Source organism: Pecten maximus, chromosome 17, assembly GCF_902652985.1.
Source record: "Pecten maximus chromosome 17, xPecMax1.1, whole genome shotgun sequence".
NCBI lineage: Eukaryota > Metazoa > Mollusca > Bivalvia > Pectinida > Pectinidae > Pecten > Pecten maximus.
Window position 1 is genome coordinate 13,116,161 of NC_047031.1, and position 21,819 is coordinate 13,137,979.

General features: G+C 35.2%; 1 protein-coding gene across 1 annotated transcript in view; it reads right to left on the reverse strand.

The window, feature by feature from the left end:
• Nucleotides 1–4,939: 4,939 nt before the first annotated feature.
• Nucleotides 4,940–21,819, reverse strand: part of LOC117315734 (colorectal mutant cancer protein-like) — a gene marked incomplete at its 5' end in the record, with an annotated part of 73,312 nt that continues 56,432 nt past the window's right edge. The window contains 11 exon segments of the mRNA XM_033870087.1: nucleotides 4,940–6,487; nucleotides 7,913–8,015; nucleotides 8,705–8,913; nucleotides 9,529–9,690; nucleotides 11,823–12,054; nucleotides 14,034–14,208; nucleotides 14,787–15,180; nucleotides 15,696–15,816; nucleotides 17,462–17,571; nucleotides 18,741–19,010; nucleotides 21,057–21,235. Of these exon segments, the coding sequence (XP_033725978.1) occupies nucleotides 6,398–6,487; nucleotides 7,913–8,015; nucleotides 8,705–8,913; nucleotides 9,529–9,690; nucleotides 11,823–12,054; nucleotides 14,034–14,208; nucleotides 14,787–15,180; nucleotides 15,696–15,816; nucleotides 17,462–17,571; nucleotides 18,741–19,010; nucleotides 21,057–21,235 (2,045 nt within the window).

A 21,819-nucleotide genomic window follows, 5' to 3' on the forward strand; every position in this document is an offset into this window, starting at 1 on the left:
ATTGGTTATGCAAATTTCAGTATATCACCAACATTTGACATAAATTTTGATAAAATGGTTTTGATAATTTTAGACTATTAAATCTTAATAAATACATACTGTTATTATAACAAAGCTGTTATGGCAAAGGAAAACATGACCATATATATCATAGCACCATAAGTATTGGAATTTAAATCCTGGTATTTTACCAACTTTTACAATCTGGAAAAGAATCAAAATCCCATAACAGGGACCAGAATTTTATTGATAAATTTTCAATTCAATATTTTAGTTTTCTTTTAAGCAATTAAATTCCTTGTGAAATTCATGATACTGATAAGTGATACTGAAAGAGACTTTATATTATGTGATTTTGTCTATCTAAAAACGATTATACTGTCCAAATAAGAAAAAAGAAGAAGAATGTCATACATTTCTGCGAATGAACACAAATCATTCTGAAATAGACTATAAAAATAATATGTAATATATAGCCAGTTTCAGAAAACAAAATAAAAACACACGATTCAATGCATATCTGAGTATAGAAATAGCACAGGATATTACAGATTACAAATATGGAAGCAACTATAGACATGTACCAAGGCAAGTTGTAACAAATTTGACACAATATCCGCTCTCTTCTGTACACTTTTCTACAAAGTAAGGTACTGCCAACAATTTGAAATGTTTTTCTTCATGTTAGCATTAATGAAGTATGTCATGAAAGCTCACACAACCAAGCACAATTATTCAAGCATAAATAAGACATTTAACTTTCTCCATACGATACTGGGGGAGTGTTTCTTCTACCATATTGGCAGTGACCACTCTATTTTGATATTAAAACAGAAAAGGCTTTCTGACAATACTTGTTTTTTATTCCACAAGGCTGTATCTTATGTATGTTGTATGTAATTTTATATAAAGATTTGTGACTGAAAATATTGAACCATGCTTCCTTATGTGATATAGCTTGGAGGAAGTAGCAAAGCTTGTATCATTAAATGAATTGTCATGGTAGAGTAGCATACAGCCTTAAGTAAGTAGTCTAACATGTAAACCTTTAAGTGACTTGTCCTAATAAGGTAGCATACAGCCTTAAGTAGCTTGTATATTAATCAGATGTATCCTTTAGTGAAAACCAATTCCTGAGTTTCACAGGACTAAGGGTACATCATAGGTAAGATACATGTACAGAGTTAAACATACGACTCTCACATCAAAAGATCTTATATTCAACAAAACTCAGTGACAGTAGTTCATTAGTGTAGGAAATATTGCACCTTTACAGTTCTAAAACTGTATACAACTATAGCATATTTCAGAAAAGACTACATTTTGTTCACAGAACATTCACAAACATTTTTATAGTCTATAGCCTATTTCCTAAAAATAGGTGTTTGACAAAGCACACACTTTTGGGCACGAGTCACACATACCACACCTGACTCCCCCCAGATCAAAATAGAATGGTCCATATCAAATAAAAAGAGTCCAACAAAGCTGGCAGCTAGAGGGAAGACAGGTTTCTATAATCAACGACAAAACACTCTATATAAAATATATCTGAAACAAAATATAAAACTATGAGAATAAAATCATTTAAGTACCTCTTAAACGAGTGCAACAATATATAACAAGCAACTCATTACCGACATAACGAAACAGTCTACAAATATAGTGATGATTAAAGGTTCTCACACCAATGGCGCCCATTTTATAAATATCCTCTCTCGCACATACATTCATGAATTTAAAGCATTGAAGCATTAATATCTTTAAATTGGCATTTGTACATTACACAGGTCAAAGGTCAGCTACTTTCTTGACCTCTCAAAAATTAGAGTTTCCCTTCTCTGGGGCACAGGGTCCTGACAAAAACTCCAGGTTCTGTATATTTGTATTATATATATATGGACCATTCGGTTAGGTTTTTGTGTCAAGTCCCTGTATTCTGGGGCGTAATGCATACCTAGCTAAGAACTTGTTGAAAATTGTGGAAATTATTTAGCAGTTTACTGAAAATCTTGTCTTAAATGAGGAATTTCTAGCATATGTAATAGAAAGTTCCTTAAATAATTAACAACAGATGAGATAGATTTACCTAATTCAACACAACACATACTTAAAAGTTAACAAACAACTTTTGTATATGAAATCAAAGGGAGATAACTTTAAATCATGAGAGGATAATGCATCTTAAGAGAGGTAATTTACCATTACTTTGTACCTATAAAGAGAGAAGATTTACCATTATTTTGTACCTATAAAGAGAGAAGATTTACCATTACTTTGTACCTATAAAGAGAAGATTTACCATTACTTTGTACCTATAAAGTGATGATTTACCATTACTTTGTACCTATAAAGTGATGATTTACCATTACTTTGTACCTATAAAGTGAAGATTTACCATTACTTTGTACCTATAAAGAGAGAAGATTTACCATTACTTTGTACCTATAAAGAGAGAAGATTTACCATTACTTTGTACCTATAAAGTGAAGATTTACCATTACTTTGTACCTATAAAGTGATGATTTACCATTACTTTGTACCTATAAAGAGAGAAGATTTACCATTACTTTGTACCTATAAAGTGATGATTTACCATTACTTTGTACCTATAAAGAGAGAAGATTTACCATTACTTTGTACCTATAAAGAGAGAAGATTTACCATTACTTTGTACCTATAAAGAGAGAAGATTTACCATTACTTTGTACCTATAAAGAGAGATGATTTACCATTACTTTGTACCTCTATGGGGGATATATTGATATTGTTTTGTACCTATCAAGAGAGATGATTTGACATTACTTTGTACTTCTGACAAGAGATAATTTGAAAATGCAACCGAAAGGAGATTATGCTACTTTTCACTACAAAGGGAGATATATACCAAATTACTTCCTACTTGACAAAATTATTTTGAACATGTTCTAAACAAGATAAGTTTATAATGTTTTATTACCAGTTCTTCCACATATTTTGTCATTTGGGTCCAAATGAATACTTCATAAAAGTGAATAATACATTAAAGACCTGAGATTTTTTTATCTAACAATGGCCTACCAAATTAGGTATGATCTTGTTTTCTGGCCCTGGCACAAAGTATAAAGGTCAGTAGTCAATTCAGAATCAATTCATTTTCAGATTAACTTTTTTTATATTTAAACCCTCCATAAAGTAATTTTGAGATTTTGCATAATTCTAAAATCTGCCATTGCATAGAAAAGTATTAAATAATAAAAGTCGCAGCAAAATTTTATCAAATAGCTATCACATGATGTTAAACCACAAACTTTATCCCAACAACAAATTTGAAATGATGACAGTTGTAAAAGTGATATTTTTTTGGTCACACAAAACTATCATTGTGACAAGGTACCTTATATATGACTTATTTTGACCGGATTTCTTTAAGATCAAATACACACAAATATAATAGAATGTAAGAGTTGTCTTCCCTTGCTTGTTGGACAGCCATTGACTGGTACCCTGTAATATTGTATAGGTTATATGTTATATACCCAAAAACGTAAGATATATTTCGAGAAACTTTGACAATAATTGAACAAAAGAATTCTAATCTATTGAGATTCTTTAAAACAATCTGACAATGTTGTTTGTTTGTCTTTGATTAACGTCCCAATAACAGCCAGGGTCATTTAAGGACATGCCTGATTTTGGAGGTGGAGGAAAGCCGGAGTACCCGGAGAAAAACCACCGGCCTACGGTCAGTACCAGGCAACTGCCCCACGTTGGTTTCGAAGTTGCCACCAAGAGGTGGAGGGCTAGGGATAAAGTGTCGGGACACCTTAACCACTCAGCCACCACGGCCCTTTTGTCCTGAAATATTGAAATGATGATTTAATGATAATGTCACGTGTATGAAAAAAAAAAAAAAAAAATGTTATAAAAATCTTTCTCAAGAAGAGCACCGATTCCTACCTGGTGAAAAGTCTGTGCAATTCTGTATACATATTTTAGCATTAGGATTTCAGCAGGAAAAGCGTGAAAATATGTTGACAGCATATATATGTATTACAGCACAATTGTTTCTAATATACAGGATATATATAGACCTGTAACCAGCTGCCAAAAGCAAGTAATTCAATTTAAAATGTTGGTTACGAATGCCAGAAGCCAACAAACCTATATTTACATTAAAACTTCAAAAATTGTTGCCACTGTTTTACTTTCAAAATTTTTGTTGAAGAAGAAGCGCGCATTTTAAATAATGAAGCTTAAGTACTGCATAACTATGTATGTCATTAAACATGTCAGATATGGTCAGGTTTAAGTTAAAACTGATCAGAAATACGCTTTCTGTCAGAGAAAAGAAAATTTAAGTATACCAGGTAAACTGCTTATCAAAGTATTTATCCTCAAATAAGCCCCCTCCCCAGCATATTAGCTTAGTACCGTATTTATCCTCAATCAAGCCCCCTCACTAGTATATTAGTTTAGTACCGTATTTATCCTCAATTAAGCCCCCTCACTAGTATATTAGTTTAGTACCGTATTTATCCTCAATTAAGCCCCCTCCCCAGCATATTAGCTTAGTACCGTATTATAGCCCCCATATTAGCTTATTACTGTATTTATCCTCAAATAAGCCCCCTCCCCAGCATATTAGCTTATTACTGTATTTATCCTAAAATAAGCCCCCTCCCCAGCATATTAGCTTATTACTGTATTTATCCTCAAATAAGCCCCCTCCCCAGCATATTAGCTTATTACTGTATTTATCCTCAATTAAGCCCCCTCTCCCCCATCAATTAGGCTTATTACTGTATTTATCCTCAAATAAGCCCCCTCCCCAGCATATTAGCTTATTACTGTATTTATCCTCAAATAAGCCCCCTCCCCAGCATATTAGCTTATTACTGTATTTATCCTAAAATAAGCCCCCTCACCAGCATATTAGCTTATTACCGTATTTATCCTCAAATAAGCCCCCTCACTAGTACATTAGCTTATTACTGTATTTATCCTCAAATAAGCCCCCTCCCCAGCATATTAGTTTAGTACCGTATTTATCCTCAATTAAGCCCCCTCACTAGTATATTAGTTTAGTACCGTATTTATCCTCAATTAAGCCCCCTCACTAGTATATTAGCTTAGTACTGTATTTATCCTCAATTAAGCCCCCTCACTAGTATATTAGCTTAGTACTGTATTTATCCTCAATTAAGCCCCCTCACTAGTATATTAGCTTAGTACTGTATTTATCCTCAATTAAGCCCCCTCACTAGTATATTAGTTTAGTACTGTATTTATCATTAAATAAGCCCCTCCCTTGTATATTAGTATAGTACTGTATTTCTCCTCAAATGACTTCCTAGTGTATAAGCTGTTATTTTAGTTTGGGGAGGGCTTTTTTTTGTAAACCTCTTTTACCTTACAATCTTAAAACTGATGATTCTTCAAAATTATAGCAGGGGCTTATTTGTTGATAAATACTTTAATACAACAAACATTGAACTAAATTCTCAGTTAACAACAGAAGTTTTTCAACATGGCTACAACAGTTTTGAACTTTTCAGTTTAACTTGATACTTTTACCTCCATTACATGGTTTTGTTCCAATTCATGCATTTAGTCACATTTTTATTTTTTGTGTATATTCACAAGACATTAAAACACCCACAGATTCCAGATCCATTGACAATCATACAAATATAAAAATCCTTTTCAGATGCCTTTCAGATATTCTACTGAACCCTTCTGAATTCCTCTGAATTCTCTCATAATCATTCTCTCTTAACACAGTTGCAGTATAAAAACACATCATATCAGAAACACTTTCATTGAATCCGTCCAACACTTATTTTCTGTTGATTACACTTATTTCCTGTTGATTCGTACAACTTCTGAAACAGATTCACACTAACCAAGAAATCACAGCCGATACAGTACTTTATCTCCACACACAAACACCTGATATTGAAACCAACATGGACTTTATGTAACACCAAATTCTGCCCAGTTCTAGAACTTCCTATGCCTTTGACAGAAAGTCCTCACAAACTGCATAACTCTGTCTCATAACAGTACACTGACCTTCTGAAGTGTCTGTGTAAAACTGAAATGTTACACAAAATATAATCATCCATTTTGGGAGAATTCACTTTGCCAAGTTTGGCTTGGAGTCCGTAACCTGCTTTCCATTAGCATGGTTGAACCTGTTTCTCCTGAAAGTTGTGTAAAAGGTTTAACACTACAGGATGTTCCAGGTATACCATTTGCACTGGGAAAATGCTAGCACTGATCTAAGTAATTAATCACAATAGCAAGCAATCTCCATTCATCCAGGTTAGTTCCAGTCAAAGTATCATCAATCCAGCATGGTGATTGGTTAATACAGTCTCTAAAGGTGTGATTTCATTGGTGGACACAGTCATTGCTATAGCGACGTCTCATTAGGTGCTGGTCGGGACTGTGACATCACCACTTCAGGTTCCTGCAGAGCTAGCTTTTTGCCGATCAGTTGAATCTGAGAAGAAAATATTTTTATTTACATCCACTCAATTCTGTGTTGATACTATAAACTCCAATAATTCATTCTGTGTAAGTATAATTCTGTGCCTGATTTACATTAATACAGGAAGACATGAAAAATTATATTTACAGTGAAACCTGACTGTACTGACCCACTGTGGGACCGAGACAATTTGTCGGATATGACAGTGTGTTGGTGTAGTCAGTGTCGGATATGACAGTGTGTTGGTGTAGTCAGTGTCGGATATGACAGTGTGTTGGTGTAGTCAGTGTTAGATATGACAGTGTGTTGGTAAAGTCAGTGTCAGATATGACAGTGTGTTGGTGTAGTCAGTGTCGGATATGACAGTGTGTTGGTGTAGTCAGTGTCGGATATGACAGTGTGTTGGTGTAGTCAGTGTCGGATATGACAGTGTGTTGGTGTAGTCAGTGTCGGATATGACAGTGTGTTGGTGTAGTCAGTGTTGGATATGACAGTGTGTCGGTAAAGTCAGTGTCGGATATGACAGTGTGTTGGTGTAGTCAGTGTCAGATATGACAGTGTGTTGGTGTAGTCAGTGTTAGATATGACAGTGTGTTGGTAAAGTTAGTGTCGGATATGACAGTGTGTTGGTGTAGTCAGTGTTAGATATGACAGTGTGTTGGTGTAGTCAGTGTCAGATATGACAGTGTGTTGGTGTAGTCAGTGTCGGATATGACAGTGTGTTGGTAAAGTCAGTGTCAGATATGACAGTGTGTTGGTGTAGTCAGTGTCGGATATGACAGTGTGTTGGTGTAGTCAGTGTCGGATATGACAGTGTGTTGGTGTAGTCAGTGTCGGATATGACAGTGTGTTGGTGTAGTCAGTGTCAGCACACTAGATTTGGTCAGATGATACAGGATGTCGTTAAAGTCAGTGGTCGGTAAATTCAGGTTTCACTGTATTTCAATTACTGTGCTAGGGTATCAGATTGGAGGACATCTTTTTCCTCCATTGCCTATAATGTTTTGTCCAACTCTTAACTTAGATTAGAAGTGAAAACTTAGTCAACATCACAAGTGACAGTATGACTTCATTATACAGCCCTGCCTGTCAGCACTAAACTGCCTACCTGCCATGCAAGACTCGGAAAGTAAAAATTCCTTTTCCCTTACACATACATTGTATCTCATGAAATAGCTCATCAAAGTCTTTTTATCACTCACAGATTTAACAGAACACACAATGAAATCATAAAATTTCAATGCCTCTGCTAAGAATCAAACGTAGGACCTTCAGCTTACTAGTCTTACGATTAACTAATCAAGCTAAAGAAAAGTTCTTTAAAGCATAGCAGTTATTCATGAATTTGAAATATTGTAGTTAGTATTAACCAGGGTTACATAACTAAATGACTTATAGAACAACACCAGGTGTATAAGTTGTTTGTAACTCCAGTACCTGAGTGTCGTAACGTTCCGTTAACGCCTGCATCTGGAGCTCCATCCTCTTGACTTTACTCTGGTATTTCTTCTTTGATTTGTCAAAGGCTGATATCAAGGCACTGCATTACAAACATAGACATACAATATTATATAATGGATTTATATGATGGACATTTCAGAAACAGAGTATAGATGATTCTATATCATACAGACTAAGTACCTCTTGTAGTATTAAATATTTGCTATTCATATGATAGATTTCAGGAACAGACTATAGACAATCCTTTATCACATAGAATATGGTAAGTACCTCATGTTGTATAATACAATAATGATGGAGATTTCAGAAACAGACAATTCATTATCATATAGACTATGGTAAGTACCACATGTTGTATAATACAATAATGATGGAGATTTCAGAAACAGACAATTCATTATCATATAGACTATGGTAAGTACCACATGTTGTATCTTTTGTTGTATAGACTAATTACCTCTTGTGTTATCATATATTATGCCTGCAGAAATCTGTCATTTACAACAGATACAAATACCAAAGCAAGGTAGTTAAATTAATTAATTTTTCACTTTTGTTGTTTACTTGTGTTAATGTGCATCATTGAAAATATCTGTAAAGATCGAGATGTAGCTTACACACCAGTTAACAAAAGAAAGTAAATACACACAACATTCGAGAAACTGTTCAAACAAAATGTCTCAATTCTTCAATTATATTGCCATAGAATTCCTTCCAATCAAACAAGCCGTTACAAACAGAGTGACCTTTATGTGACCTTGTACTGACCTGTTAGCCCGTTTAAGATCATTCACAAAGTCAGCTGATTGCTGATGTCGGATTTCTGAATTTCTTGATAATTTCTCAAGTGTGACTACCAACTCTTGAACACGAGCCTTTAACTTCTTTTCACGCTTGGCTGCTTCAGATAATTCCTTTCCTAAATCAGGATTACTTGACATATAATCAACCAATGAAAATCCTGCATTTTCTTCATCCTGAAAGAAAAAAAAGAAACATGAAACTAGGGAAGGTATTGACAGAACTGATTAAATTCTTTATAAGTACAATCCCCATGGTCCATATAATCACATGCATCAAGGGTAGAAACTACCGGCGCAAACAATTCTCTAAAAAAACATGGGTTGTCTTATCACCAAACATTGGTTATTGATCTTATTGCTGGATAAATACGGCAATGTTCCGTAATCATTCTAAAAGGCTCCTTTAAAACGTGCAAATAAAAATAAAAAGCTAAAAACTTATTTTACAACAACTGTGAAACATGTTACACTGACTTGTACTAATTACACACGTTGGATTGAAGTGTGCGGGGGTCCTACAGCAGGAGGAAACCAGAGTACCCGCAGATATTTACGTTTATTCCATTAAAACATCTACTTGACCCCAGGACTCCTATACATGGTTGGATTAATTTTCTTCCTATTAATTCTATGTAATTTATTCGATAAATTCTATGGGTGGTACCCCTTAACCAAACCTGGAGTCCTGGGGTGGTGTAAATGTCTTACTGGAAAAGCCGTTAATCAGACAATGGAAATTATGGCAAAATCAAATGTTAGCGTGATTATGATGCCCAGAGAAGGACCTACATGTGAATGTTGAGATTCTCTCTCCTGTAGTTCACACTTGAGGTGTTCTATCTGTAGGAGATGAGCCTGTTCCTCCGACTCACGACTCGACAGTTTTAGTTCTAGTGCACGTTTCTCCTTCTCAAGTAAGTAGTTACTAGACTTCAGTTCTGTCTTCTCTTCCTGTAAATAAAACACGACTGTACAGTTATAGACATTCCATGAGGTTCACAAGTACATTTATTAACCTGTGAATAAAACAAGATTATACACTTATAGACATTCCATAAGGTTCACAAGTACATTTATTAACCTGCGAATAAAACACGGTTTTACAATTATAGACATTACATGAGGTTCACAAGTACATTTATTAACCTGTAAATATGTACAACTATACAAACATTTAAGGTAAATACATGTATTTATGTACCAGTAAATTGTATACCATTATGCATTCATAGACATCTGCAGACCATGTCTACAAATACACATATTGATGTTTAGATAAAATTACAGTTATAGACATCTGAGGAGGTCAATGCAAGCTTTCAGAATTACATGGAACAGCCTTTCTGTAGTAAATGGTTGATACACATATTTGAGTTCAATACTTGTATTTATTAACCTACTGTAAATCACTTATATTTTTTGTGGGATTTATTTTCGCCTTAATACAGGAGGAGAGTCAATTGCAAATTTGAAGCCTTCACGATTATTTGTCCAAAAATCACCCCTTCAGATGACAGCAAAGCTATCAGTTACTGAATTAAAAGTTTTGTCTATGATTCCAATACTTTATCACTAGCAAAGTAATTTCTTGCGAATATGTCTAAAAAAATAAGGTTGCGAAATAAAGTACAGTGGAACTTCGTTAACTCGAAGTCGACGGGACCACGGAAAAACTTCGAGTTATCCGAGTGTTCGAATTAAGCGAGTTATCGTTTTTGGTGAAAAGTTTGGTCAATATTTGTCAACATTATATAATCATTATAACTTTGCTCTGTCGCTCATCAGTTTAGTGTGAAGACTGGTCAATACATGTAAATATATATGTAATGTTTCGTTATGTCACTTGTAATTTGGTGTAGTTTTGCCGATACACAGTCACGATAAAGTTTCTTTCACTTAGTCACTTCAATAACGATCTGATGTGCAAGTCATGTTTGCAAAAGGTAAACGATAAAACGGAATTCGACAAAATAACAAGTTATTAATGTCAAAACAAATAACCGTTTAAGTTTACACAGATTGCATACAAAACGTAACAGAACCATTACCTTTTATTGGACATATATAAAATACTGTTTGATCGGCCTACTTACTTTTTATTGATAACCACGCCATTTCCATGTGTATTAGCACCGGAAGTTGGGCTGCGCATGTGCGTATAAAATGTTACTGTAACTGAGTTGGCGTTTTATCCGATTTAATAGACAGCACTGACCGTTACAGTTGTACTCTGAACACCTCGGCAGTAATTATGCTATTGTTTCAGCAGTTTAAAGATTTAATAGGCGCCGGTTTCTACACCTGTAAAAACATCAGCCGGGTAGATCTACCGGTGTGTCAGAGATTAGTTCCGCTTGAGCGAACGGGTAGATGAGTTGTTGACTATCGTGTGTACTGATATCGGCGACCGCCTTGGGAAATTACCTGATGTAAGTAAAGCAGTACTTTTTATCACCAAGACTTGTTGTTATAAGATTCAACCGACAATTTCTTTTATGAATTTATGAAACACTTATAATAGCATGTAGGTTGGTAGTGCCGATATGTTCAGTATTACAAACGGAATTTAGCTCTTAAAAAATGTCGGCGTTTGCCACCGATCGACGAAAATTTTACTTCCAGTTATTCGAACATTTCAAGTAGGATTTTTATTGTTGGGACCAAATTTTTACTTCGTATTATCCGAGTTTTTCGAGTTATCCGAATTCGAATTTTCCGAGTTGTTTTTACTAAGATAAAGAGAGAATTCGGCCGGGACCGGCGAGGTACTTCGAGTTAAGCGGGGTATTCGAGTTATCCGAGTTCGAGTTAACGAAGTTCCACTGTATTCATGAAATCTAAGTGATTTACAGCATTAATAAAATAACAAAATTTAACTTATATTGTATATACGTATGGCTAGACAACACTATGATTCAACATATAGATGTCAATTGTACCAATTTCATACCATCTCCCTATTATCATCATTTGGAAGCACAGCCATGATTGGTCACTTTTTATCAGCAAATATAAACTCATTAGATGGAACAGCTTGACAGCTGTATACCTTTGCTGATCAAACTCGCTCGACATATTCTCACCTTCATCGCCATCAGTTCTTGCATCAGCACAGCATTTTCCAGATCAAGTCGCTGAGTCTCCACGCTCCGATGATTTTCCTGGACTTGGGGTTCCAAGTGGATACTTTCGATCTCCATAATGGTTGATTTGACGGTCGCCCGACTGTTTTTAAGGCACTGAATGTACTCTCTGATCCGCTGTTCGTCGTTCTTGTTAAAATCACCGTCCATAGCAGCTTTAGAACTTGATGCACTGAAACACAAGGAGAATGAGTTCCAACATATTTGTAAAATGACTGATAAAAGAAAATATTTATACAAAAACGCCGAATTTTTACTGCAAATGAATTAATAGATGAGACATTGTGACCCAAGTAAAATAGGACGCTAAGCACATGATTTAAAATAATTTCAATCATGTTTGTCAGAATTCAAGCCTCTTTGAACTTTTCTGTATTAGAACTTACCAAACTCTGCAAGCAGAACAATTATATGTAATACAATATCAACTTTTTGTCACATCTGAGTTTTCAATTCAATGTGGAATATTCAATTTTCTGTACTACAGTATTTTAAGTCTGTTAAACTTTACTGGTTTTCCCATCTGACAGAAATTCAAATTCTTGTGCATTAATGGGGCATTCCTTTGTCTGAATAAAGTTTAGGTCGTCAAAATTAAACTAACTGGAAAATATGTTTTTTTTCCAAGTAGTAAAAGTTATTATTTTTACATTAATAAGGCAGTTTTACTTTCAAGACAAACCAAAATTCTTCCAGTATCAAGTCCTGAAAATTCTTAATTCAACCCAAAGTATCAATAATTACCGCAAAGACATACTGTATTTGTATAAGATACACCTTTTTCTTCTACATTTCGGCATTAATTTTATAACATATAGGCACAGACAGTCATATAATCATCATTCGGACACAGATTTCATCAATAGAAATTGTGCACGCTTTTCATGTCCGAATGTAGGAATGCCCCTTAAAAGCATTTGAATAAGCGGGAAAATTGTGAACATGTGTTAATGGTTACATGTCCTCACATATAAACATGCCAGATTTGAAGATAGCAGGAATGTGAATGACTTCATCAGGCAATATGGACAATACACACAACTGGGAATGAGGCTTAATATTATATATTGAAATATGTAAGTCTTAATTCTTAAGATATTTAAAGCTGACGGGACCCAAACAGTTATGTATTACTCCGTTATGAGAGAACACGACAGTTAACATGTGATGATTCTCTGAGGGTGATAGTATTATAAAACACTGAAGCGATTAATAAGTATTTTCAACTCTGTTCAATCAATAAGCATAAAAGCAATAAGTCTGTAAAGGGTCGCGGTGGCCGATTGGTTAATGTATCCCAACACTTATTACTAGCCCTCCACCTCTGGGTTGCGAGTTCGAATCTCTAGGTACTCTGGCTTTCCTCCACCTCCAAAATATTGCATGTCCTTAAATGACCCTGGCTGTTAAGAGGACTTTAAATAATATTCTACCATGTTTGCTATGCAACGCCAGTTTTGATTGGTTTAAAACCATGTATTATTTTCGAATAACCCACGCTCGTGCCAATAATACACGGTCGGGAGTCATGGCTGTAACAATTTTATATATCTAATATTCACCCGTTACTGTAAAAGGTTACCATAGCCGAGTGGGCTAATGGGTTAGTCTTTCAATAAATTTTTATCACGACGCCAGTTCGAATCCTTCGGAGGCCCCCCTTTTTTTTCTTTTCTTTTTTATCCTTTTTATTTTATTTTCAAAATCAATGCCATCTGATAGATGCTCTTGATCGTAGTACTGTATTGCCTGTATATTTCATCAACAAATAATGCAATACTCAAGAAATAAATTACAAGGTTTTCTCGGGGTGTCTTTGCTGTTTTTCTATTAGAAAGAGGTCGATCTCAGAACTAAACAGTACATGGTAGAATAGAAATAATCAACTTTGACTCGTGTATTGTGGCAGGATATACAACTCGGACTCAGATATTTTGCAATTTTAATTAATAACTCAGGCCTGTGGCCTTCGTTATTAATTCAATTGCAAAATATCCTCGTCCTCGTTGTATATCCTGCAATAATACACGAATCATCGTTAATTATTTCTTAATTAACCAATACACGAATCATCGTTAATTATTTCTTAATTAACCAATGTAATGTCTGTCTTTGATACTTTTGTTTTGCTATATTATTAAGATGTTGTACCTAGAAGTGGACATCTCCTCCCAGGGGTTGGAGGCCTGAGCTCCACTGTAGATCCCAACATTTCTGTCCAGCTTCAGCAACAGATGCTTTACCATGTTCTCCGCGGTCCGCCGACTTTGGGCGACTCGCTGGGCCATAGCTTCCATCTGACTGGCATCTCTCTGTGTCCCTTCAGCTGTGACAAAAATATATATCAAAAGTTAGGGGCAGGACAATATATTGTATTCTTCACACTCAGAAAATCTGGGAACGTAATTAGTTAAACGTTAAATGCTTCTGAATGAGTCAAAATGATCAAATAAAAACTTGACAAAAGGTGATTTAACAAATATCAATATTATGTTATTAGGCATGACTTTGACAGTGCATACTGTACTTAACATTAAACTTTGTATGCCCTTGTGATATCATACTTAATATTGAATTTTGTGTAACCTTGAAATTTCATAATACAGTCAAACCTTTATTACTGAACTTTGTGTAATTTTCAGATTTTACACTTATACTGAACTTTGTATGACCTTGAGATTTTATACTTATTACTGAACTTTGCATGACCTTGAAATTTTAAGTATGAGATTTTATACTTAACATTTAACTTTGTATGACATTTAGATTTTATACTTAACACTGAACTTTGTATGACCTTGAGATTTTAAGTATGATATTTTATACTCAACATTAAACTTTGTTTGACCTTGAAATTTGATACATAACATTGAACTTTGTATGACCTTGACCTAGATTACCGACCTTGACCTGTTAATCCTGCAGCTTGACAGTTACACAGAACGACTGCCAACTCGCTCTCCACCAGTCCGAGTAAGACACCATATGCCTCCATGGTCTGGTCGGAGTACCCCAGAGCCAGCTGGAGTGCTGTGTGGTTTGACTCGTATTTACCCATCAACACCGTTAGACGATCGGTCATGGATTTACTCTCTTCAAGTGTAAGTAGCAACAAGTCGTTTTGTGACTTTAAATTGTCTATTTTACTCTGAAGTCTTTCGAATTCTAATTCAAACTCGTTGAGTTTATTGTCGGACATTTCATTGCCACACTTATATAGAGTCTGTAAGATCTCCTGCATGTTAGAACACTCCTGTAGGCTTTGTACCAGGTGCTCCGCCACCTTGGTGTTAGGTAACTGAAATCAAAATCAATTTCATCTAATTATCAAAGGTAGTTATTTATATAGTAAATTAGATTAAATCAAATGATGAAAAGTAGTTACTTACATAAAAAATTAGATTCCTTCTAATGACCAAAAAATGTTAATGAAATAGCAAATTAATTAAGCTTATTTCAAGATGAGGTACATACCAATAAGGTGTGAGAGGAGAAGTAGCTCGAAAGACAGGGTGTTATCAGTGAGGAACATTTATATAAATGTATCTTTATTTCCCTTTTTAGGGGATACTTAGTATTTTTAGCAAATTATATCAGATCTGTTTAAAATATCAAAACAAGTTATTGAAATAGAAAAATAAATTACAACTAATCACCAAAAGTATTTACTGAACCAGAAAGACAAATTATGTCTATAAAGTAGTAACTTAAATCTTACATTTTCAATATCAACATCTTTTGATCAGCCTAAAACAGTTGGGATTATTTAAGATTTTCTTGCCCTGGTTTGGTTTTCACAAATAAACAACTCACCCCTGTAGAGCTAATCTCTGCCCCCAAGATCTGTCGCTCACTAGCACAGGTTTTTAGCTTCTTTAGCTCTGCGACCTTAGCAACAGGGAATGACTCGTTTGTGGATGAAGCCGGAGTTGACCTGGGTACAGGAAACAGAAGTTTTATGTCAAATGGTAAGTTTCAAAAATTTTCTCTGGGGATGATTGTTCATTATCCAACTATGGACCAATTTTCAAATAATACCTAAAAACATGTTTCAAGCTGCTCTCTGAATTGGATTTATAATGATTGCAAAAATCATGGGATGATAAAATAAAAAGTTTAACTGACAACTTTTGTGATCATTTAGAGAAACTAAAAAATGTCTGTAAGACATGAGTTCTCCATTTCCATTATAAAGAACAAAGTGATATGGTACTGTTGTGTTAATATGAACCAAATCTGTGTTTTTTTTCAAAATGAATGTATGGTATTGATTTGAAACAGAGCTAGACAAATATTGTCCCATTGAGATGGGTTAAATATGACCTTTGAACCTTTAACTTTGCGGCAACTGATGACCACCGGAATATATTCAAATGTAAAATTTGATTTTATGATGCTACTGTGTAAATATGAACCAAATCTGAGAACTATTGTGTAATATGAACCAAATCTGTGAACAACTACCGTGTAAATATGAACCAAATCTGTGAACAACTACCGTGTAAATATGAACCAAATCTGTGAACAACTACCGTGTAAATATGAACCAAATCTGTGAACAACTACCGTGTAAATATGAACCAAATCTGTGAACAACTACCGTGTAAATATGAACCAAATCTGTGAACAACTACTGTGTAAATATGAACCAAATCTGTGAACAACTACCGTGTAAATATGAACCAAATCTGTGAACAACTACCGTGTAAATATGAACCAAATCTGTGAACAACTACCGTGTAAATATGAACCAAATCTGTGAACAACTACCGTGTAAATATGAACCAAATCTGTGAACAACTACTGTGTAAATATGAACCAAATCTGTGAACAACTACCGTGTAAATATGAACCAAATCTGTGAACAACTACCGTATAAATATGAACCAAATCTGTGAACAACTACCGTGTAAATATGAACCAAATCTGTGAACAACTACTGTGTAAATATGAACCAAATCTGTGAACAACTACAGTGTAAATATGAACCAAATCTGTGAACAACTACCGTGTAAATATGAACCAAATCTGTGAACAACTACTGTGTAAATATGAACCAAATCTGCGGACAGATTCTCAAGATATGTCATAGATACATATTGGGACAGGATGGGGCAGACTTGGGTTACAAATATCATACCGCCTCATAAAATGGCATATGATGAGCAGAAATATCCAAATAAAGAGAGTTGGCAAGCATAATGTCAGTCAGTGTTTTTTGGGGGTACATTCGGGGCCAATATAGACCCCTTCCCCTTTTTAAATTTTGTTGTATGTTCCAAATTTCATCAGTTCATATTTTCCCAATCAGAAATTATTGAAGTGTCCATGTACATTGTATATCAAATAGCATGAAGAAACGTCAATCAGAATTTGTTTTTATATATAATGTTTTACATGCAGATATACTTATGTTACTAGTTTCTATTTATCAAAGCTTAAACACACATAGAAAATATCTGTTGATAATATTTCCTCAAATAGCAAAAAATACCACTGTATTCTCCCAAATGAAAAGGTACAGGTCCCTGTAAGGGTAAGGAAATCATTGTCTGTACATGATTACTGGAGTACCATACCTGTCTCCACTAGGGGTAAGGTGTTGAGGTTTTGTCGGTGTGGCCGTCCGACTGTGTTGAGGACTTGAGGCCAGGTCGTATGTCTGCTGTCGAGACTGAATGTCTTTCACCTGAAATTTACAACAGCAACTTGGGGTGTCAAACAAAATAATTCTGACGGGTACTTTTTTGTAAATGAAGTTGTCATTCTACCTTAAAACAACAAAGAACAAGGAAGAATTTGAACAAGATATCAATTTACATGGAAATGTCTGAAAGTTTGAGAATAAGACCAGGTGTTTCGGAAGAGTAAGCATCTTCTGCTTCATCAACGACACTGACATACAAATCTAGGTCAAGTTGTGATGTCATGTCATCTAAATAAGAGCCAGAGTAGTGATTAACTTCAACCATCAGTGACTTTATGTAACACCCAGTATATGCCCTGCATATTTAGTTCATAATAATTTGTAACCTGCACTGGTTCAATCCTGTTTTCATTTACTTTTCTCTAAAACTACCCCTTTCCTCTCAAATACTGTCTAGTGCTGTTTCATTAAGCTCCACCTCTGTCAATTACATATTCATATACCTTGCTTTCAAACCTATCTCTCTCCTCTCTAATTCAGGTGAGTGTTGCCTCATACATAATAAGCTCCACCCCTAACCAATACATATTCATGTACCTTTCTCTTAAACCTATCTCTCTCCTCTCTATTACAGCTGCCTCATACATAATAAGCTCCAACCCTAACAATGCATATTCATGTACCTTTCTCTTAAACCTATCTCTCTCCTCTCCAATACAGCTGAGTGCTGCCTCATATTCATGTACCTTTCTCTTAAACCTATCTCTCCTCTCTAATACTGTCTAGTGCTGCCTCATACATGATAAGTTCCACTCCTAACATTGCATATTCATGTACCTTTCTCCTAAACCTATCTCTTTCCTCTCTAATACTGTCTAGTGCTGCCTTATACATAATAAGCTCCACCCCTAACGATGCATATTCATGTACCTTTCTCTTAAACCTATCTCTCTCCTCTCTAATACTGTCTAGTGCTGCCTCATACATAATAAGCTCCACCCCTAACAAATGCATATTCATGTACCTTTCTCCTAAACCTATCTCTTTCCTCTCTAATACTGTCTAGTGCTGCCTTATACATAATAAGCTCCACCCCTAATGTTGCATATTCATGTACCTTTCTCTTAAACCTATCTCTCTCCTCTCTAATACTGTCTAGTGCTGCCTCATACATAATAAGCTCCACCCCTAACCAATGCATATTCATGTACCTTTCTTTTAAACCTATCTCTCTCCTCTCTGATACTGTCTAGTGCTGCCTTATACATATTAAGCTCCGCCTCCTGCCTGCCAATCTGCTCCTGCATGGTGCTAGTCTCCGCCCTCAGGCTGTTGATTTCCTCCTGCAGGTAAGCTGGTTCAGGGAACTCGTTCGGAGGAGGTGGGGGAGGAGGATGGAAAGTCGCTGGACGGGGGTCACGTGGAGGAGGAGCTGGAGGGGGGGTTGACTCAAAATCAAACGCCTCCATCTGTTTACAGGCCTACAAAAAATAATGACATGGTGCCATAAGCAAAAGAAGTTTGGCTAAATAAATTTTGTTCCTAGGTGTTCTTTTGAAATCCAATATCGATAATCATGAAATTAATTGAATTATTGGACCCCTCCCCATCCAGATTTTGAATTACTCTCAATCTCTTTGGAGATCCTCCATCACCTCCTAAATATCAACACATTAGGCCCTAGTATCTCTGAACAGATAAACAACATGATACATCAGTACTGATAATGGCATTCATATACACAGTATTTATCTGCCATGTCTGGTAATAAGTCCATGTCTGGTAATAAGTCCATGTCTTATTACTAGACATGGGCTTATTACCAGACTTGATCTTATTAACAGACCCTGCAGTGACTTATGGAGTATGTTCCTGTAATATGCTGAAGTTTTACATTCTGGAGTAAATTCTATATATCTCTGTCAATATTCACTTCTGGACATAAGACAGGCCCATTGTTTGGTATACTTGGTAGTGGGCCAAACAACTAACACAGTGTGAGACGGACCTGACATTATCTGGTACTCATAAATTAGTTTCTGGTCGTAAACTACTGTGAATATTCAAATTTTAGTGGTAATTTCATTTCAGTGGAAATTTCATTTTAGTGGTAATTTCATTTAGTGGTAATTTCATTTCAATGGTAATTTCATTTCAGTGATTATTTTATTTTAGTGGTAATTTCATTTTAGTGGTGATTTCATTTAAGTGGTAATTTCATTTCAATGGTAATTTCATTTTAGTGGTAATTACATTTCAGTGGTTATTTCATTTTAGTAGTAATTATATTTTAGTGGTTATTTTATTTTAGTGCTTTTCAAACTGAAAGCATTTGGAAAGCTTTAAGCCAGAATATCTCCTATGCAAATGAAGCATGAAAAAGTTGATGTAGAAAAATAATTAATTCAAAATCAGAATTTCTGTACCTTGTAAACAGGAGTAAAATACAACTATGTACAAAATACATCCTCAAGTCATCTTTATATTGTAGCTGTTCAATCACTTTGGTAAAAAGAAGGCCGACTTCTGAATTTCTTTCGTGATCTGTTCCCCCGGGGAATGCACATCATAGTATAATTTACACAAAGTATTGATTCTCTGTGCTATCCTGATGTTATCATAGGAAGCAGTCTGCTGTATAATGGAGGATCGGGCATCTCGTAATGCAGTTATGGTGCATGCTTGGCTGGAAATGGCAGCCTTTCAATTTACGATTTCTAAAATGGCATTCAACTCAATAACTGTATATAAACCTCAAAATTTAATCAAATATAGAAAACAATATCTTTGAAAATTTCATTAGTTCTTTTTTAAAGAGTTACATCAAAGAAGAGTTCTTATATCAAATGTCTTCAGTTCTCAAATGCAGAAATGATAAATCTATATTTTGACAAGTTATTGAATGCTTCAAATTTTTTTATCAATACAACAATAAAACATCGATTTTGAGCTGAAACATGTTCCCAATATTTCATTATGTATTACTGATAATTTCAGATAAGGAATTTTTCTATTTTTCCCTTAATTTCCACGGTCCATAACCAATATGGCATTTTCTTGAGTGTATTTTCCATTGCCTTTAATTGAAATGTGGTTTTCCTACTACTTTTTATAGGTTTTCCTCACTTCTTTTTATAGGTTTCCCAACTTCTATTTCAAGGTTTCCCCACTTCTATTTATAGGTTTCCCAACCTTCTACTAGTATTTCCAGGTTTTCCCCACTTCTTTATATAGGTTTCACAACTTCTATTTCCAGGTTTTCCCCACTTCTATTTATAGGTTTCCCAACTACTACTAGTATTTCCAGGTTTTCCCCACTTCTTTTATAGGTTTCCCAGGTTTCCCAACTTCTATTTCAAGGTTTCCCCACTTCTATTTATAGGTTTCACAACTTCTACTAGTATTTCCAGGTTTTACCAACTTCTATTTCCAGGTTTTCCCTCCTTCTATTTATAGGTTTCCTAATTTCTATATCCAGGTTTTCCCCACTTCTTTTTATAGGTTTTCCCCACTTTTGTCTAGATTACCTCAAGAGCCTTCTCTTCAATACTATCATCCTCCCCAGTTTCATTAGCATCCTCTTCGAGATCAACATCCTCCTGGTCATCCACGACAACTGATGCTATGCGCTTCCTTTCGTCAATGGCACTTTCTAACTCGTTGACGACTCGAGATAGCTCTGAGTTCAGGTCATTTCCTGCCTCAACTAAAAAGAAAACATTTAACTTTAAAATTGATTCCTGTGAAAGAAACATCAGTCACATGTGCTTGCTGTCCTTAAATGACCTTAGCTGTTGACAGGACATCAAAACAATACAAATCCTAACCTTTGTGATCCTTTGTCAGTATTTCACTCCTTTGAACTCTTCAATGGAAGCAGGCAATGTATGTCAATGTGGGAGGATATTGAGGGTATTGGGAAAAGTCCCTTGACTCCTGACAGACCCAGATATAAATCAAAGGGCTTGGTAATTGGATGAGAGAGCCGCTCAATTAATAAGCTAATTTTACTTATCTTACAACAATTAAGAAACAATTTATATCAACTTAATTCATTGATCATTCTTGATATTCCAAATGGAAGCAGGCAATGTGTTGATGTGGGAGGATATTGTGTACACAGAAAAGTCCCATGACTCCTGACCCCTATGACATTTGACTTACCCATGCTAGTCTGCGACCCCTGACCCCTATCCCTTATGACCTACTCATGCTAGTCTGCAACCACTGACCACTATGACTTACCCATGCTAATCTGTGACCCCTGACCCCTATGAATTACCTATGCTT